Here is a 19,596-nt window from a genome sequence, read left to right on the forward strand (position 1 = left end):
CTGCAAAAATCCCATTCATTTAGTTGTTTGTTCTCAAACATCAGTTCCAGATTTAGTGTGAAATTATTATTACTAAAAATTATTAGAATTAAAAATGATCCTATGTTGTTTCATCTAACACCGCCACACTTTGTGCTTTTCTACTAATATGCAAATATGCATTTCTTCTTTCATTATTCCTCTTACAGAAGAAGAGCAGAGAAGAGAGCTGTGGTGAAGGCAGTGGGGTGGAGATCCTAGAAAACAAGCCGTATACAGATGGACCGGGCGGGACCGGCCAGTACACCCACAAGGTCTACCATATTGGCATGCACATTCCCAGCTGGTTCCGCTCTATCTTGCCCAAAGCGGCACTGAGGGTTGAAGAGGAGTCCTGGAACGCCTACCCTTACACCCGCACCAGGTGAGATTGGGTGATGTAAGGAGGCCACCTCGACACTTTTAATGCAGCATTGTGTCGATACAGGAGGATTTTCTCCTTTTGGATACAATAAAGTAACGTTAGCTTTAACCTTGACACCTCTTTAAAGCAGGGTAGTAGAAATACACAGGCTATTTTAATAGTATAAATGCTTTGTGCATGTGACATAGCTGCTGCCGGTAGATCTACATTCATTTACAGACAAAAATCTAGCCCAGGTTCTGCAGAGGATAATATTTTCTGCCATAATTGTATTCAGTGATTAATTTGATGATTCCAAGTCCATGAACAAGTTGTCAGAATATTACCAGGCAGCCCATCAGATCGGCGCATGGCCAGCAGCGCTCCCAGACAGCCAGACGTTGACAGCCCCTCACTTTCAGAGCGTCAGTTCATTTGTCTGTGTGAGGTCTGACATACAAAGATGTGAAGGTGCTGAAAAGAGATGTGCCCTTGACTGCACACTCGGGATATTGATAGACTCCAAGTGCTGTTGACACATCTATTCAACTAGTGACAGTTTTGCTGCAGATGCAGCAGTTGGGTATGGCTTAAGTGTCTTTTATAATCAAAAGTAAGATGGGATTGTCACTCGTAGTAAAATAGTTCTGCTCTTGAGTTATTAATATAAAATGAGTCTCCAAATGAAGGGAGACACAAAACTCACTGGTGCTTTGTTGGGACAGTTGTTTCATTTCTTTTTTTAAATTTCTTCTCCCTTAGATACACTTGTCCCTTTGTGGAGAAGTTCTCTATTGATATTGAGACATACTACAAGCCCGACACTGGCAACCAGGCAGATGTCTTCAACATGTCAGCAGCAGAGAAAAGACAGAGGACTATTGGTGAGACCATTTGACGTCTGCCCCGAACGTCTGTGTCAACATAAAACTCGGATAATAAAATAATGTGGCTAATTTCACTTTCAAATTGCACACATACAAAGCAAGCTCAGGCATATGGCCGCATTAGAGAATCAATACAGCAAGTAATGATCTCCTCATTCAGAAGCTGAAGGCGTTTTGCTGTCTGTCCTCTTGCTACTAAGATATGCAGTGGATGAGGCCCACTTGTGGTAGCGTAATGTTACAGCATCTGTTATTTTTCTCTGGTTATGAGTGTGTTTTCCCAGTGAAAACAACGCCCTGAAAGGAATGGCTCTTAGGGTACGCAGTGACTCACTTCCACTATTGTAATTATTTAAATCACTTGTGTCTGTGTATCTTATAGTGTTAGCTGGAATTCCAGTTATAAAAAGAATTTGAAGCTGTTAAACACAAGCTCATACAAGTCAGAACTACTGCTCCACCCACTTGTGCACACACTGTAATGTAATCGTAAATCCTCAACAACTTCCAAACACCTGAGTCCATAAATGCTTACCCTCTGAAAACGAATCGTCTTTTGCAGACCCAATTGACATAGTGACAGATCCCATCCCCGCTCATGAGTACAAATCAGAGGAAGACCCGAGGCTTTACAAGTCAGCCAAGACCCAGAGGGGTCCTCTGTGGGACGACTGGATAGAAGAGTACAACAATAACCCAGGCAAGACCCCCATCATGTGTGCCTACAAGCTCTGTAAGGTGGAGTTCCGCTACTGGGGCATGCAGTCAAAGATTGAACGCTTTATTCATGATGTTGGTGAGTTGAAGGTCCTCAGATGTTCGTGCATTTTTAAAAATAATTTTTCATTTTACTAATACCCTATTTAGTTACAGTGTTAGCGAGGGTTTATTGTTCTGCAACTGTTTTTCACTAGGCTTAAGAAAGGTGATGGTGCGTGCCCACCGGCAGGCCTGGTGCTGGCAGGATGAGTGGTATGGTCTGACCATAGAAGACATCAGGCAGCTGGAGCTGGAAACCCAGCTGGCCCTGGCTAGGAAGATGGCTCAGTTTAGCCAGGCGGAGGAGGCCACCGAGGCCAACGGAGGCACACAGTCTCCAGACAAAGACCAGGAGGTTAAAGAGGCAATCAGCTGTATCGAAGCTGAAACAGTCGTTCCCAGCTCAGGAGGAGAAACTCTGCAGCCACGAGGTATACTTACCAAGCAGTGGTCCACCTCCTCCCGATCCTCCCGATCATCCAAGAGAGGAGGTGAGGAACATGCCATCTTCATGCATTTACCCTCATCACTGCTGTGAATGACTTTGTGAAGCTGGCACATCGATGTGATGTGTAAACGTCTTGATCCACCCCTCATTTCATTATTTTTGCTTCCAAAGAAGCAGGCTATTTTTTATTTATTTATTTATTTTTTAAAGCGGTCTTGAGCAATAGTTTTCCAGGCCTCCTGGAGAGGTTTTCTTTAGTCATTGGCTGCTCTTTCTCTCATTTTCAGTCCAGTTCTTATCTCAACTATTTTCAGAAGAATGTATTTTTGTTTGTTGAATAACTTAACACTGATTTGAGCCATTCAAGGGTAAAGGCAAACAACTCAAGGGATGAACCAATGTTGTGTCTACAGATAAGAACGAGTTTTGGATTCCATTTTCAGGCACTTTGTTACTGGCAACCTGTAACAAAAGCAGCTTCTTCCTCTTCATTTAGTCGAAAAATTGCAAAGATAACACAGTTTGACAGGCATAAAATTTTACACTAACAAGGTGTTTCCTGAATAGCTATTAGCTGAAAACTTGACATATCTCAACATGGTAAGTAATGTCCTTAAACAATCTGCGAAAGCTGGACAAGTTGAGGGAAAAAAGAAGTGACACTACACCTAAAAAATAAAACTATCTTCAGGAGATGAACAATATCTGAAAGTTGTGTTTTTTAAAAAAAATCTAGCACAAACCAGTCACTATCAGTCCTTCCCAGAGCCCAGATTTCAACATTATTGAAGCAGTGTGGGATCATCTCGACAGAGAATGGAACAAAAGGCAGCCAACATCCAAAGAAGAGCTTTGAATGTCCTGCAAGAATTCCTGAAGACTACTTATAGAAATGAAAAAGCTGCCTAAGAGAGTTCTTTCTTTCGAGCTCATTAGAATTGTACAAACTCTGTTTTTGCCTTACATACGACATTTCCATGTGTGTTTGCACATGCATGGAAATCGTGTGCAAACATACATGGAAATCCTTGCACCCATTTTCCTAGCAAAATATAAAGAAACGAGGGTGCTCAAGGCTTTTGCACGGTACTGAACTCTTTCTTGTGACAACTGTATTTACATCTCATCGTGCGTTAAAGTCTTATTTGTTAAGTCTTGCATGTGACTCATTTCTGCCTTTTATATATTTATGCATGCTAACATCAAAGTCCAAATATCCTGTAAGTGAACACAGCAAACTGTGATACTGTAGACTCGTCCACACTAGAAAGCTAGTATGTGAAGAATTCAGTCAGTAAGGTCAAGCTTCAAGCTGGTGCAAAGCTAAAGTAGGATTGTGTGATTCTTTGAGGTCTCATTTTTCATTTTGCACACCTGCGGTTGAATGAATTTGGGTTACAGCTGCACAGGAAGTGCAGTAATAGCGCTTCTTTTTTTTGGGGGGGGGGGGGGGGGGGGGGTTCAGCTCTGCACAAACGTACACACTAAGAGTTAACCCAAAGGTGAAGTAACCAGACTCTATTGAAAGACCGTGAGCTCAGACCTTTGAATTGGTGTTAATAAAGCAAACGCCTCAGAAGCAGTTTTAAAGTGTGCAGACTCTATGTTTGTGCCTTTACTTTCCTCTGAGGCACCTGAATTTCCTTTAACTGCTCCTCAACCATATTTACTCACACCCCCTGTGTGAATCTCCCCTGGGTTATTTTTGTCAGCAACATTGATATCGCAGACTACTCATTTGAATTCACCCATCTCAAGTGTCACCCCTTCTTCAAGGTGGCGCTCACTTTAGCTGCCAGATGGACCCCGACTCTCATTGAGCCTCATTTCACCCCTATAACTGTCCCCCCTCCCTCCCTCCCTCTATTATTCCCTCCAGGGCTATTTTTAGCAACAGTGCTGACATCACAGGACAGTGGAGGCTGATGCTCCTCAGAGTGACCCTCCCTTCCAGCACTGATGTGTCTCTCTGCACTGACAGCTACATCTGTGCCCCTCTCTTACTGCCTCTCACAGTGACCACCTAATGATATATAATGCATAGATTGAAGACAGGTGATAGACGAGGCCTGTTTTTCCTCAGCTGGAAAAAATTTTGGTGTGTTTGGAGCTCGTTCTTGTTGCACTGGGCCCCGGTTTTTAACACACTGCCGCTTTAACACACCACCAATCAGTCCATCTGTGATGAAGTAATGCACCACAGAGACGTGTGTGTGTGTGTGTGTGTGTGTGTGTGTGTGTGTGTGTGTCAGAGGCTAAAATGCACATCCCAAAATAATGGTGAATTTCTTGCTTGTGTGTTTCTATCGTTTTTTGTTTGTTTTTTTTTTTTTGTTTTTTTTTGTTCCCCCCACCCAGTGAGCCCGTCACGTCACAGCATCTCCGAGTGGAGGATGCAGAGCATTGCACGAGACTCTGACGACAGCTCGGACGAGGAGTTCTTCGATGCTCACGGTAACTTGCTGCTCTGATTTGTAAAGTAAATGTGGAAGCTGGGTGAAATGTTTCTAACCTGTTTGGCTCCCCTTTCTTCATTTCCTGTGAATGCGTCTCTTTAATCGCAGATCAGTTCTTAAGCTTCCCAGATACCCAGCATGCTTTGGGGCTACAGTTGAACTAGGTGGGTGTGCTGCGGCACCCGTTCTTCCTGCTGGATAAGTTCGGCCGAGAAGACACGAGCCAGGTGTCTCATCCCAGTATCACGTTCAAAAATCACAATCGTCTCTGCCCAACTTCATTCACACAGTTCACGGTGCATCAAAGAAATAAAAGAACCCCTTTGAATAATTTACGTGTGTGTGTGTGTGTGTGTGTGTGAGAAATTCACCGTTTACTCAATATGATGAATGAGAATAAAATTATGCATGATGCAGTCATTGATTACACTGATACTAATTTTGCTGCATTCATTAGTTTCCACCTACCCCGAGTTTAATAGGTTGCTCGTGACACTATGAGTCACCGGAAAACAATAACTAAAATGAATTGTGTTGACGTCTAATTATTTTTTTCCCCATATTAACATGTGTCACAGTATTCGTGTTTATATGGATTCATTGTTTGTATGTGTGAGAAGCAAAAGCCAGATGGCCTGCTTAAAACGTCATGATTTATGAACACTTATTTAATTATGGGTAAATAAATGAGGACATCAGAATGAGCTTATACATGTAAGTGTTTGTAAATCACATGAAGGAAGTGCACAAATTAAATCTGGAAAACGACTGAGTTGGCTCAGATTGCTTCCAATTTTAGGCTTCTGTCTTTAAAGTTCTTGTGATCTTCTTGCAGTAACCATCCATCTCAAGGATTAGAAAAGTGTGTGCAAGTTTATTTTTACACTCCATTTTTTTTTAATGCAAATGAATAAAGGAAGAAAAAAAAAAAGCTAAGGAGGTGAATTTGCCAATGATGGTACACGTGTAATCTGTCGTATTTAATTAACATGTTTTATTTAAATCATTGAAGGTTTATTAATAAAAAATCTTGCAGTGGAATAAAGAAAATCTGACATTTTTGTCCAGTTTAACACTGGATTGTTGTTCATATTAATGAATAAATTAGAAGGATGTTGAAGCAACTGAGGAAACAAATGAAATAAAGGACTCTGTTGATTTCGAGTCAGAAGATTTTGTGTGTTAGGAACAATGCTACAAAAACTTGCCGCAAGCCCCTGTGAGTATTCCAGCCAAATCGTTATGAAATAAAGATTTTCATTTGATTTCCTGCGTTGATGCTGTTTATTTGTAGTGTAGCTGCTGTAGAAATAGGACATGATTTGATTTTAGGTCAAATCTTGATTACCCAGCTAAAGCGAACGCTGTTGGCAAAAATCACCCCGAGAGGAATTAAAAAGGATCTGTTTGAGGTCCTTTTAAAATCACAGGTTAATGTCAGTAGATCAGCGAGACAATTCATCCATATGTGTGCATGAATTTAAGGCGCATAGTGAAATTTTTGTAGCAGGTAATCATGGAGGAAGTTGACTGTTTTTAGTTTATAGAAAATAAATTATAGTGATACAATAAATGCAAAACAACGTATACTCACTGTGTGTGGATGATCACACATGGAAACCCCAAGCTTCATGTGCATTTGTGTAGGTTGTTAACTTGTAGGAAACCCTAAGAAGGTTCCTTTTCCTTCATTCCCTTATTTATTAGATCACTTTGACACTGACAGGGTTCATTTAGATTCATTTTTCTTTTATTGTTTTAGCAGTTTGTCTTTGTTATTCTATTTTATTTGTTTGCACATTTATTTATTTATTTTTATATCCCATTATTTGTTGACACGCAGCAGGGTTTGTGGTTCGTGTTTAAGGACAGTATTGTGCGTGTTTGATTGGGTGAATAGGTTGTCGGGGTAAGCTGCGAACAAATTGGCCTTTCTTGGGTTTAATAAAGTAATCTGGCACTCTGAATCTGAACTCTTGGTGTAATAATAATAATAATAATAATAATAATAAGTGAATACAGTTTTAACCAATCTGTTGACATCCCCCTCACAGAGGATCTCTCTGATGGAGAGGAGGTCTTCCCGAAAGAGATTGCCAAGTGGAACTCCAATGACCTCATGGACAAGATCGAAGCTGCAGAAACGGAGGAAACTCCTGGTATGATGAACACCTCTACATAGGCAGGCACAGCCCTATGACACTTGCTGTTAAATGTGTGTATGTGTGTTTGTGTTTCTAGGTGAGCTGTTCAAGGAAATGACTGTTGATTATGAAATAGCAACCAGCGAGGAAAGATTAGATGAGGTATGTGTGTCACACGTTGACTGCCAATGCAAATAACACACCTATAACTCGCACTCCTCTGATGCCCGTCCATGTCTGGAATAAATATCCCTTACAAGCCATCTGCTGAAAGTTTCCTTCAGGACATGATTTAATTTGAGTTTAGCTGCTAAAAAACAAAAAACATATCAGGCTTTAAACTTTGGAGGATAAGAGCCTCTCTGTCCTCTTGTGTTCAGATGCGTGGCTGTCTTAGCGGCCAAGCCGATAGCTCTCCCATTCCCACCATCACGGTAACAAGGCACCAGTCAGTAAGTAAACATTTTGGCCCCAGTGCAATGTGGGGTACAACAGTTCTTCAGACACCTCCAGTCTATTAAATGCCCCTGCCCTTATCCTTGCCGTAGCCCGAACCCAAATCCATGTGTACTCCTCAACCTCACCACCTTCTGTTCGACCCCCTCCCCCCTCCTCTGTACTTAATGGAAATGTGAAGTTTTGGATTGGAAGTAAAAGACAAAACTACACATTGTGCTGTGCTAATTAGTGTGACCTTGTCATCGGGAAGCATGGTTGTTGTTTGCTGTTAGTTGAACGGTTGTCCAGGTGAAGGTTGGCTCTGTTATGTGTCTTCATGGTTCCTCACCCCTCAGTGGCTATGAAAAGCAGTTTGCTTTGTAATTCATGTTCAAAACGATGGACGCAAAACGTTGCAAGTCGTACCTTTTGAATCGGTTAAAAAGTGATTTGATGCCCATTTTCAAGGCCTCGTTTATCTCTTTTTGTTTGCTTGTTTTATCACTCACAGTAAGTATGTATTCTTTGGTCATGCTGATGAAGTGAATAAACATTTTATTGGATATTTTCCCAATAGCGCGCCTTAACATTCCCGTCCATAACGCTGCTTATTAAATTTGCTGTTCTCAGGAGAGCTCTTCCCAGCAGTGTCTGCAGCCCTCCAAGATCCATGTGCTCATCTTGGTCTTGCACGGAGGGAACATCCTGGACACAGGAGGAGGCGACCAGAACAGCAAGCAGGCCGACGTCAACACAATCAGTACGGCTTTCGACACAGTCATGCGTGTTCACTATCCTGCGGCGCTGGGACGCATCGCCATCCGCTTGGTGCCCTGCCCTGCCATCTGTGCTGAGGCCTTCTCCCTAGTGTCCAAGTAAGAGCACACACATGCACACATTACTCTGCAGGCTCAAAACCTCATGGATAATGATTGAAGGTTTGTGTGCAGTTAGGTTCATAATTTATTGGATGAAGACAGAATTCTTGTGGTTTTGCACAACCGCAGTAGAGTTTAAATCAGATAATCAAGCAAGATGTGATTGAAGTGTAGACTTTCAGTTTTTATTTTAAGAGGTTTGATGAAGAATTTCATTAACTGTTTAGGAATTACAGACATTTTTATACAGTCCCTAATTTTAGCTCTAAAGTAATTGGGCAAATTTACATCATTTTAAATGTAAGGATCCTAAGGCTCAGTGACTGCCTAAAGTCTAGAGCCCATATACATTTTCTGTTGAAGTGCTCTGGTGAACCTTTACTACAAACACTTGAGTTGCTGCTTGTTTAATAACTGAAAAGCTGTGCCTTTGAGCTGAGATCAGGTGACTGACTCAGCTATTGAAGAATATCATATTTCTGTACCCTGAGAAACTCTTGGGTTGCTCTTACAGTTTGCTTTGGGTCATTGTCCATTTGCACTGTGAAGAACTGTCCGATCAGTTTTGCAGCATTTGTCTGAATCTGATCAGAGAGTGTAGCTCCATACACTTCAGTTAATCCTGTAGCTCTGTCAGCGGTCACATCACCAATAAACACAAGTCCTCCGATTATACTGGCAGCCATACGTACCCATACCTTCACACTGCCTCCACCATGTCTGACATTATGAGCTGTTTCTCTAATACTCTATATTTTCTCATCCATGTTCATGCTGGTGTCATCTATCCACAGATATTTTTATACGGTGTAACCAGTGGTTTGCACCTTGCTGCAAATTCTCTGTATTTAAGTTCATGAAGTCTTCTTTTGATTGTAGATTTTGCCAGTGATAATTCTGCCTCCTGTGGTGGTGGTTGTTGTTTTTGTGTTTTTCTTAACGATGTAAATAATTCCTCACACACTTTGGCCTTCTTCAGTGGTCTTTCAGTGTACCAGATTGTTTATTTGGCCACTCCTGAAGTTTTGCCTGTCTCTCTCTCTGAGAGGTTGATTTTGGTTTTTCAGCCCAATGATGGCTGATATTTCTTTGGGCCATATATTTAAATTTACAGTTAAAAGCTTTAAAATGTAAATTCAACACTTTGAATCAACTTCAATTATGTCTTCTTCATTTATCATGAAATAACAAGTGAACATGCCTGAACTGCTCATCAGTCAATTGTAAAATTAGTTTTGAGCCACTAAAAATGAGGGACTCTATAAAAAAAAAATGCATTTGACTTTGAGTTTAATTGGAGGGGTTTAACAAAGTGCCTTTCAGCCACATCCTGATTTGTAATTTAAAAATAACAACAAAAATTGTGTGTTTGTGGAACAAATTGTGGTTCTAACTGTATTTTAGCTCGATAGCTGTTTACTTATGATGGAAGAGGTCCAGGTGCAGCTCGTGACTCTTGTCCCCTCTTCCTGCGTTTATTTATTCTCCCGTGTGCATGCCTTGGGTTTTAAATTTTATAATTAGATTTTTATCCACTAATGTTCTCACAGCCTGAGCCCTTACAGCTACGATGAAGGTTGTCTGTCCAGCAGCCAGGACCACATCCCGCTGGCAGCCCTGCCTCTCCTCGCCACCTCTTCTCCACAGTACCAGGATGCTGTGGCCACCGTCATCTTCCGAGCCAACCAGGTGTATGCGGACTTCATAAAATCTCTGGACGGGGCTTCTTTCTCCGGCCAGGTCAGATACCGATGGGGTTTGTTGTTCTTGTATGCTGTTTAATAAAGAATTGGAGTCATTAGAGTTGAACCAGCTGTACTTTTTGGAGCCACAATATCCTTACATCCAGCGTGTAACTGCAGAAGTCTTTTAAGGTGATCCTGAACCCCACGCATATATGTAATAAATATTTTTCATCCTTTAATTCTCCAGGTTTGCCTCATTGGGGACTGTGTGGGAGGAATCTTGGGCTTTGATGCTCTGTGCAGCAGCAATCAAACAGTAAATGAGAGCCAGAACAGCAGTCGCAGGGGCAGTGTCATTAGCGTACAGGTAAGCGAGACATCCTCCAGCATTAATGAATGCACGGCGACAGTATCGGCTCATCCTAAACAGTGCCTGGAACACTCCTATGTGCACCTTTAACCTGTTTTGTTCTTCTTAATTAGCTCATTTGTTGATATTTTTTTCTTAAGGTGCTGGAAGTTTTTATGACACATTTTCACAAATTGCCCCTGCAGGACCAGGATCTTCTCTCTCCTGGCATCATTGTCAACAGCGGACACGGATCGGCGTCTCCAACCTTGGAGGGCAGTCGCCACCTCAGTCGCAGCAACATCGATATCCCACGTACCAGCGTGGGCGACGACACCAAAAGACAGCTGCCTCGGAAGAGAAGTGACTCTTCCACCTACGAGCTGGACACCATAAAGCAGCACCAGGCTTTCCTGTCCAGGTGTGTTGTCCGTGGGAGGACAAACTCTTTATGTGGAATGAACTTCTTTTGTCCTTTTGTCATGCACTGTCAGAATATGTTTTATTTTTAGTTCCAGGCACGAAAGTGACTTTGTGTTGTCCTCCCAGCTTACATTCCAGTGTCCTGCGGAACGACACAACCTCCCGAAGGTCGAGCAGTAGCACAATGCTGGATGGAGGCTCCCTGGGGAAATTTGACTTCGAAGTGTCCGACTTTTTCCTCTTTGGCTCTCCACTTGGCTTGGTACTCGCCCTGAGAAAGACTGTGATCCCCATGTTAGATGGTGAGCTTCAATTACCAGGCTTTACTCTGTAAAGTGAAAGATGGAAATCTGCTTATTACTATAGACACCTATAGACCAGGCTGTCATCAAAATATGCTTGAATTCTTCCCTTCCTCTTTCTTATGTCTCTGGTTTCATTTCTCCCCCTAGTGGCCCAGCTACGACCTGCCTGTCAGCAGGTTTATAATCTGTTCCACCCCGCTGATCCTTCAGCCTCCCGCCTCGAACCTCTGCTGGAGCGGAAATTTCACCTCCTCCCTCCGTTCAGCGTGCCCCGTTACCAACGCTTTCCCCTGGGAGATGGAAACTCCGCCCTGCTGGGTGAGCTCTTTTTACAGATGATAGATGAAAGGCCACGTTAATGTGAAGCTTTCAGTTTTTGTACGTCTGTCTTGGATGCGCACACACACGAATGCAAAATACCCTTTAAAAAAAACCCAGCAACAACCACTTAAGATCACATCACCTGATGCTTCAGATGCTGATTTTTAACTCACTGTCCTTTTTCCCATGGATGCACACCATAGATGGCTTAAAGATGCCTTAGCAGCATGCGTTGAGTTCATTTACAAAGTAGACACTGCCTGAAAGAAAAATTACATGCTTTTCTACTGTTTGTGCTTCGGTATGTTTTGTGAAGGAGTTTATTAATCTCGGTGTTGTCACAGTCCCACTGGTGGTTTCTGTTTGGACTGATCTTTATAGCGGAGGATGCCTACCCTGTTTATACAATTACATGTCTGCTGTTCTCGAAGAAAACACACACAGAATTTAATAAGATCTTTAATGAGGAGAAATTTCTTTTTTTTTAAAAAAAAAGATATCTAACATTATTGAATCAGGAACTGAGGCTTAGTAAGGATGGACACCGGGGTTAATAAAGATGTTTAATATGGTTAAGATGTTTCTTAATTACTTCAGACCAGAGTTTTTGTGTTCCCTGGTGGTCATGGCCTCCATCAGATCAGCTACCAATGACCATCTTCAGGCCTTCCAAATTTTTTATAGCAATGAAGTTTCAAAGACAATTTCAAGATCAATGTTAAGGCAAGAGAGTTCAAATGATTTCATAAATAGCATATTGCAGGCTTTTTCTAATCTTAGAAAAGGGTCATATGTCAGCTTATTGTGTCTCTGAGGAGCAGCTGTGGTCCAGGAAAAAGTGAGCTCCACTAAGGGCTTGACTCTTGTTCCTTGTTCAGTTCTTGCTTCATATGTTTTTGTCTTCCTTGTCTTCTTTCCTTCCTCCTTTCTTGGCCTCCTGTCTCCATATCCGTGTACCTTGCTCTCTACCTCTAAAACCTCCTCCCCCGACTTCTGCCCCTCCACCCACCCCCCTCTGTAGTGGAGACAGTCCAGAGCAACGCTCAGCTGCTGCTTGACAGCGGGCCTCTCCTGTCCCTTCGCTGTCAGGAGACCATCAGTGAGACCTGCATCCCTGTACCTGTGCTAAACTGGCAGGAGGGCTCCCTCAAAGCCACACCCGCCACTATGGAGTGTGTGTAGCCTCTCCCATTCACCTCTATCTGTTCCCAACCCTCATTCGCCGTATCTCTGTCGTCCCTGTGTTCGTCCCTCTCGCCATTACGTCGAGATGCTCAGATTCCAGGCCGCCTCTTACTCTCTTTGAGTATGTCCATGCTGTCATTTCAGTGTCTCCAAATACTGATAAATACACATATATATATATTTTACCTTTTAGCATCGTGTCTTCTGGTTTACAATTTAAAAAGAAATGTAGCCAATTGGAACATCAAGTCATAGAAATACTCGAGACAAATCTGCTAAGCATCTCTTGTGGTGCTGTGTTTTGCTTTGTGCCATCACATTTTCATGACAGAGTTTGGAAGATGCAAGCGTCTGTGTTTGTGTGCTGCGGTTTTAAGGCCGGTTTCAGTGTATTTGCATCATCTCTGTAATATTAGCTGATTTGTGGTGACATAGGGTTTGTTTGTTTTTTGTTTCCTTTTTTTTTTTTTTTTTTACTGTTTTTTTTTTTTTTTTGAATTTCCAAAAAAAGGTTTTGATGTGCTGCTTGTGACGTGTTTGTGCAGTGGACTTGGAGCTCTGTGTGTACATGCTAAATAGACTGAAGCCTGTGCTTCTCCTTGTGATACTAGTCAGAGGTCTTGTGATTTTACTAAATCTCTGACGTTATTTTATTTTCAAGCCATTAGAATAGGCTCTGAATTTAAAAATCACCTCCATAAGACATACTAATATTACTGTAGAAGACGTTATATTTGTGATTTTACATTCACTGTGTGTTTAATGTCTTCATTTACCAGTCACGTGTTGATCGGTGAAGAAATGTGACCGGGGCCTCGCCGCCTGCTGTCACATTTCTCACCTGCATTCCCCCTCCTCCCCCAACCGTCACCGAGTTCCCCCTTACCTGTGTCTCTGTCTAATGGGATCTCCTTGTTTGGGCTCAATAGCGGATGTTGTTCAGTCTCATGGTGGTGTCTTCATGGACAGTTCGTACCCCTCATCCCCCGTAACGGGCCCCCTCTCCCGGGGCCAGCGGAGGGCCAGTGAGGTCAGCATTGCCAGCCAGGTCTCAGGAATGGCAGACAGTTACACTGCCACCAACATAGCCAACAGTAAGTGCTCTCAATACCAAACAGTCTCTCTTTCTCTCTTCCTTCCACTCACACAAACACTCTTCTAGTAATTCTCCCGCTTTCTCTCACTTTCAGCCCAACTTTTATCTGCTTTTATCTGTCCTACTTTCTCTTTCCAACACTCCGACATCATTTACTCTCACTCTGACTCTACACACACCCTGCTGTCCTGCAAAAACAGTCTAGTCAGCCACGTTGAGTGTCCCGCTCCTTTTTGCTCTTTTCTGCTTTGCCAGATTTGGGATTGAAGTGAGACTCATGTAAGGTGATTTATCCATCTCCTGTTAAAACTAAGACAAGATCAGAGTCCCGGAGAAGAAACCAGCTTAGAGCCACTTTCCACTGTCTGTCTTTCTCTTATTCACTGTCTCAATGTAAACGCAATGAACGAGTGCTGCATTTAATTAATGTGGCGATGCATGTAGACACCTGTTTCCCTCAGCCATTCCTGCATTGTCAACTCCCTATTGCAGTGTTTGCTGAGATAACCAGTACTGTTTCCTCTTTGTTTGAATGTCCTTTGAATTCCTCCTCCCCCTCACCCGTTCACTTCTGTTACCAGAACATTTATTTGTGCCTCATGTTACTGCGCCTGAACGCTGCTGTTCAGCCACCCACAGTATAACCCTGGAAATGTGCTTAAACTGATTACGACATGTTTCTCTTCTGCAACAGCATCACTCTGCCCCATTTACCTGAGTGGTTCCTAATATATCTTTAGGGCTTACACAGTCGCAGCTCTTTTTAAAACTGTCCAAGCTGTCCTAAACTGTCACAAGTGAATTTGTATTCATCATATCATATATGGTTTCTTTATCTTTTTGTTATTTTTGCTGTTGTTCCCCCCATAGCTGAATCAAACCAGGTTAACCAATCCAAAAAATACAGTCTTTTGTCCCTACTCGCCCTATCATCACAAAACAAATTCTTCCTGAAAACTCCTCCCACGTCCCGTAAGGAAACAAAGGCTTGCCAGGCCGCAGGATCTTCTGATGCATATGTAGCGGCAGAGCTGGACGATGAGGCAGACTCTAGTGAACCTCTAAGTCCCACCGGCCAGTACGAGAACTACCGGGCAGGGCTGGACTTTGCTATATCTGATCTGGTCTCACTGGACTCCCAGGCTGAAGTGGACCAAGGTATTTCTATAAGGAAGGGAGCTACTGAAATCGGTGTGAGGCTACGGCTCTCTTCCGTGTGCTGCTCTGTTTTGTGCCACAGTCGAAAGACTCAGTGCTGCTCTTCCAAAAAGCCTCTTTGCCTCTCTTTCACTTCATTTTTCTAAAATGTAATTCACAGCGATTCAGGTGCATTCACTGTCACTGATGAGGGGTAATCCATAATTCTAGATGCTGCCGGGGCTTTTAAAATCATTCATCTTCTTTCACACACAGACTAACACAAATAACCACCTTCAGCTGCTCATGTAATCAGCTCTAACTATCGGTTCCTGTTCTCAGCCTTTGGATTTGCTGATAATAACCATTATAAACTCCTTCCTTTCCCTCCTGTAGCTGAAGAACTGCTGGGATTGGTGATGAGTGTGGCTGAAAATTGAAATCAACTTCTTTTTTTTCTTTTTCTTTTTTTGCTATAACATCAGGGGTGTTGCACCTTTCTGTGGCACCACATACCTCATGCTGGCTCTTTGAGTTTCATCTTACGTCTCTGTACCCTATTCACTCCATTCCCATTGCAGTTGCAGCACGCTGGTGGGGCACAAAGCGGCTGGACTTTGCCCTGTACTGCCCCGATGCCCTAACAGCTTTCCCCACAGTGGCTTTACCACACCTGTTCCATGCATCATACTGGGAGTCTACTGATGTTGTGTCTTTTCTCCTGAGGCAGGTGAGTAAACAGCAATAATGAAAGCGTTAGGACTTATTCAAAAATTCTCAGTATGAATCTCTGAATTGTCCCCTTTCAGGTCATGAGGCACGAAAACTCAAGCATTCTGGAGCTCGATGGAAAAGAAGTGTCTGAATTCACCCCCTCTAAACCTCGAGAAAAGTGGCTCCGCAAGAGGACTCACGTGAAGATCAGGGTGAGCATCTTATCTGGAAACGAAGTCTGTTTCAGAGAGCTTTAACAATTTTAACAATACGATACCTGCCATCTAATTACAAATCAAAAAAATAGCCCTTTTGTTTTTTTTTAAATTCATTTCAATTTAAAAATTTAATAAAGCACCAAATCACAATAACTGTTGCTTCAAGGCAAAGACCCTACAATAATACAGAGAAAACGTCCAACAATCAGATGACACCCCCACCCCCCCACGCCCCACCCGTGAGCAAGCACTTAGTGACAGTGGGAAGGAAGATCTCCCTTTTAAAAGGAAGTAACTGCCGTTAGGGTTGAGGGGAAGGAGACGTGACGACACTCTGGACGACAGCCAAAGATTATTAATGACCAATTCCAACCAATATGCATAAAAAAAAAATGTTGACTGTAGACTGTTTTTGTTTAAATTAAGATAAAGCAACACATCAGCATTTTCCCTTTGTTTCTTCTGCATTGACAGAATGTGACCGCCAACCACAGAGTGAATGACGCCGTCTTCACTGAAGATGGCCAGCAGGTCTTGACAGGCCGCTTCATGTACGGCCCTCTGGACATGGTGACTTTGGCCGGGGAGAAGGTGAACATGCTTCTGTCTTTAGGAGCTCACCTCCTCCTGTTAGAGATACCTGGGAAATCTTTTTTTTTTTTTTTTTTAAGGTCACTTCTAAGTGGATTTTAAGTCTCATACATTTGAGACATGTGCCATATGTTTGACAAACAATCCAAAGTTCAGGTATATATAATGATTGCTGTGAAATTTTAGCTTCATAAATTTCAAGATATATTATTGAAACTTGGTCCGTTGACCCAGGACATCTTGAAATCTGAGCCACTGCTTGAGCACAAGTATGTCACAAACTATTCAAGATAAAAGCCTGAAGCATTCACTGGCCTTACTAGAGTATTTGCCAGTTGGCTAGTAGAGCCCTACATTTGAGCACTCACTAATAATGTGAAACATTTAGAAAACTTTTTAACCTGAAATATTTAATCATAAAAATGAAGACAATGTTGTTTTCGTTCAACTTTACCTCTGGGTTGAGGAAATATGAAAAAAAACTCAAATATCTGTAGATCGGCTGTATTGAAACGCTTTTGTTTCCTTTTCATTCCTGCGCAGGTCGACCTCCACATCATGACCCAGCCACCATCGGGAGAATGGGTGTACTTCAACACCGAGGTGACCAACAGCAGCGGGCGCGTGTCTTTTGTCATCCCAGAGGACAAGCGTCTGGGAATCGGAGTGTACCCGGTTAAAATGGTGGTCAGGTGAGATTAGCCTGGTACCAAACTGTTATTGTATTTTATATATTCAAGCTTTTTGTCCGTTTATCTTCACAGAGCCTGGTTTCCATTTGACTTTTAGCTCACTTTATTGCAGCTCATTTTTTCTTTAATCTTTTTGTTTCCATTTCCTTACTCTTTTTCTTTTTATTCACCAGGGGTGACCACACGTTCGCTGACAGCTACCTGACAGTTGTTCCACGTAGCACGGAGTTTGTAGTGTTCAGCATTGATGGTTCATTTGCTGCCAGCGTTTCGATCATGGGCAGTGATCCCAAAGTGCGAGCTGGAGCTGTAGATGTTGTCAGGTAGCTGGCTGCTCTACCTCTCCTGTTTTCTTGGCTTCACATATTTTCTCCCTGATTGAACCTTAAGATCTGGTGTGTCCTGCTGCTTCTCCTTATTTCAGGCACTGGCAGGATTTAGGCTATCTGATCATCTACGTGACCGGACGGCCAGACATGCAGAAGCAACGGGTAGTGGCCTGGTTGTCTCAGCACAACTTCCCTCATGGCATTGTCTCCTTTTGCGATGGCCTGGTCCACGACCCACTCAGGCACAAGGCTAACTTCCTCAAGTCTTTGACAGAGGTCAGAGTGGGGGTGGGAGAGGGGACAGTGAGTGTTTTAAACAAGGAAACAGAAGCGACAAATACTGACAACCCGTTATTATTTTAAAAATGTAGCCAGGATTGAACATTTCTCGTCTTCATTTCTTCGATTTCAGGCACACATGAAGATTTTTGCTGGCTATGGATCAACCAAAGACATCTCAGTCTACACCTCCATTGGCCTCCCTTCTTCTCAAATATACATTGTTGGCAGACCTTCTAAGAAGATGCAGCACCAGTGCCAGGTATCACTTTCTGCACACCCTGAGAAAAGATCTTGTTAATAGTCTCTTCTCACATAAAAAAAAACAAACTAAAGTAAAAGCTCAAGTCACCGCAAAATGTGTTGCTTTTTAGTTGACAGTTGTTTCTCTGATCCTTCAACAGTTCATCACAGAGGGATACGCAACTCATCTGTCCCAGCTGGAGTACAACCATCGCTCTCGGCCAGCCAAGACCACCAGTGCACGCATGGTGCTACGCAAAGGCAGCTTTGGCTTGGGAGCAAACAGTGACTTCTTGAGGAAGAGGAACCATCTGTTACGCACCATCTCCTCTCAGCCAGCCCCCAGCTCTCCGACGGGCAGCATCCACAACAGGCCGGAGCGCACGCAGAGCCAATCAGACAGCGAGCGGCTGGAGCGGGAGCGGCTGGAGCGCGCTCACAGCCACGGCCAGGGAGGGGCCCAGCGCAGCATGAGCATCACGGCCAGCTGCTGGGGCCGCAGCAGCAGCACCAAGCTGGAGCCTGGAGTTTTCAGCTCAAAATGAGACTGGAGACACGATGCAGGGTTCGGGAGAGTGACTTACAAATGCAGTGCTGAGGAAGAGACGCAAAGTGATGTGAATATAAACGCAAACAGTGGAAAGCAGTTGGCTTCTTGCACCAGATAGGTAAAATACCATAAGGAAAAAAATCAGGTGCTACAAATCACTCTTTATAAAAACTAACACCAGTCACATTCAGCACAGATATTTATGGGCAGAGCATGAGGCAACATTCATGATAACACAGACCAACATTTCAAGAAGTGTTGCCCCAATGCGGGAAAGTGCACACAACCAAATAAAGCTAATATTGTAGGGATCCAGGCTGTTTGTACTGTTTAGTAAATATTTATTAGTCTTGAATACAAGGTCAGTTTTGCTCCTCCAGCACATGGAGACAGTTACACTTACACACACACACACACACACACACACACACACACACACACACACACACACACACACACACACACACACACACACACACACACACACACAAGCACGCCCCATGCAAACAACACAGTTGTTACAGTAGCAGCTGTAATCAACTAACGTGACCAATGCAAGCACAACAACGACTACAGAGACGAACTTTGTTTATAGCAGTTTTAAAGCTGCGTCCTTTTTAACGCGATGATCAGGTACGTTCCAGTCAGAGAGCGGAGCTGAGAATCAGGTGAAGCTGATTCGCCAATTTAGTGTAAACACGGAAACAATCGAGAAGCCAAAATTAATTTTTGTTAGATTTCTTTTCTTTTTTTAAGGAACACCGAACAGATTTAACCCTCTCAAGGCAGGCGTTGCAGATTTGCAACAGTTAAACAGTTGTAGGGCGATCGTGGCTCAAGAGTTGGGATTTCGCCTTGTAATCGGAAGGTTGCCGGTTCAAGCCCCGGCTTGGACAGTCTCAGTCGTTGTGTCCTTGGGCAAGACACTTCACCCGTTGCCTGCTGCTGGTGGTGGTCAGAGGGCCCGGTGGCGCCAGTGTGCGGCAGCCTCGCCTCTGTCAGTGCGCCCCAGGGTGGCTGTGGCTACAATATAGCTCGCCATCACCAGTGTGTGAATGGGTGGATGACTGGATGTGTAAAGCGCTTT

The 19,596-nt window shown here is 43.2% G+C and overlaps 1 protein-coding gene across 7 annotated transcripts in view; it reads left to right on the forward strand.

Annotated features, from left to right (window-relative positions):
- Positions 1-19,008, forward strand: part of LOC146506764 (membrane-associated phosphatidylinositol transfer protein 2-like) — a 41,039-nt gene extending 22,031 nt beyond the window's left edge. Inside the window, exons 3-27 of one of the 7 annotated variants that reach the window (XM_085181069.1) lie at positions 189-403; positions 1,145-1,266; positions 1,832-2,065; positions 2,184-2,519; positions 4,835-4,930; positions 6,987-7,091; positions 7,174-7,238; positions 7,457-7,528; positions 8,145-8,389; positions 9,943-10,132; positions 10,325-10,444; positions 10,633-10,847; positions 10,976-11,151; positions 11,302-11,472; positions 12,497-12,649; positions 13,590-13,754; positions 14,627-14,914; positions 15,475-15,623; positions 15,703-15,819; positions 16,300-16,416; positions 16,960-17,108; positions 17,282-17,431; positions 17,533-17,713; positions 17,850-17,978; positions 18,121-19,008. In XM_085181069.1, the coding sequence (XP_085037195.1) occupies positions 189-403; positions 1,145-1,266; positions 1,832-2,065; positions 2,184-2,519; positions 4,835-4,930; positions 6,987-7,091; positions 7,174-7,238; positions 7,457-7,528; positions 8,145-8,389; positions 9,943-10,132; positions 10,325-10,444; positions 10,633-10,847; positions 10,976-11,151; positions 11,302-11,472; positions 12,497-12,649; positions 13,590-13,754; positions 14,627-14,914; positions 15,475-15,623; positions 15,703-15,819; positions 16,300-16,416; positions 16,960-17,108; positions 17,282-17,431; positions 17,533-17,713; positions 17,850-17,978; positions 18,121-18,504 (4,344 nt within the window). In that variant the 3' untranslated portion in view covers positions 18,505-19,008. Of the gene's footprint in view, positions 1-188; positions 404-1,144; positions 1,267-1,831; positions 2,066-2,183; positions 2,520-4,834; positions 4,931-6,986; positions 7,092-7,173; positions 7,239-7,456; positions 7,529-8,144; positions 8,390-9,942; positions 10,133-10,324; positions 10,445-10,632; positions 10,848-10,975; positions 11,152-11,301; positions 11,473-12,496; positions 12,650-13,589; positions 13,755-14,626; positions 14,915-15,474; positions 15,624-15,702; positions 15,820-16,299; positions 16,417-16,959; positions 17,109-17,281; positions 17,432-17,532; positions 17,741-17,849; positions 17,979-18,120 lie in introns of all 7 variants that reach the window. The other 6 variants (XM_085181070.1, XM_085181072.1, XM_085181073.1 and 3 more) reach the window with 6 other exon arrangements.
- Positions 19,009-19,596: the final 588 nt, after the last annotated feature.

Source organism: Neolamprologus multifasciatus, chromosome 12, assembly GCF_963576455.1.
Source record: "Neolamprologus multifasciatus chromosome 12, fNeoMul1.2, whole genome shotgun sequence".
NCBI lineage: Eukaryota > Metazoa > Chordata > Actinopteri > Cichliformes > Cichlidae > Neolamprologus > Neolamprologus multifasciatus.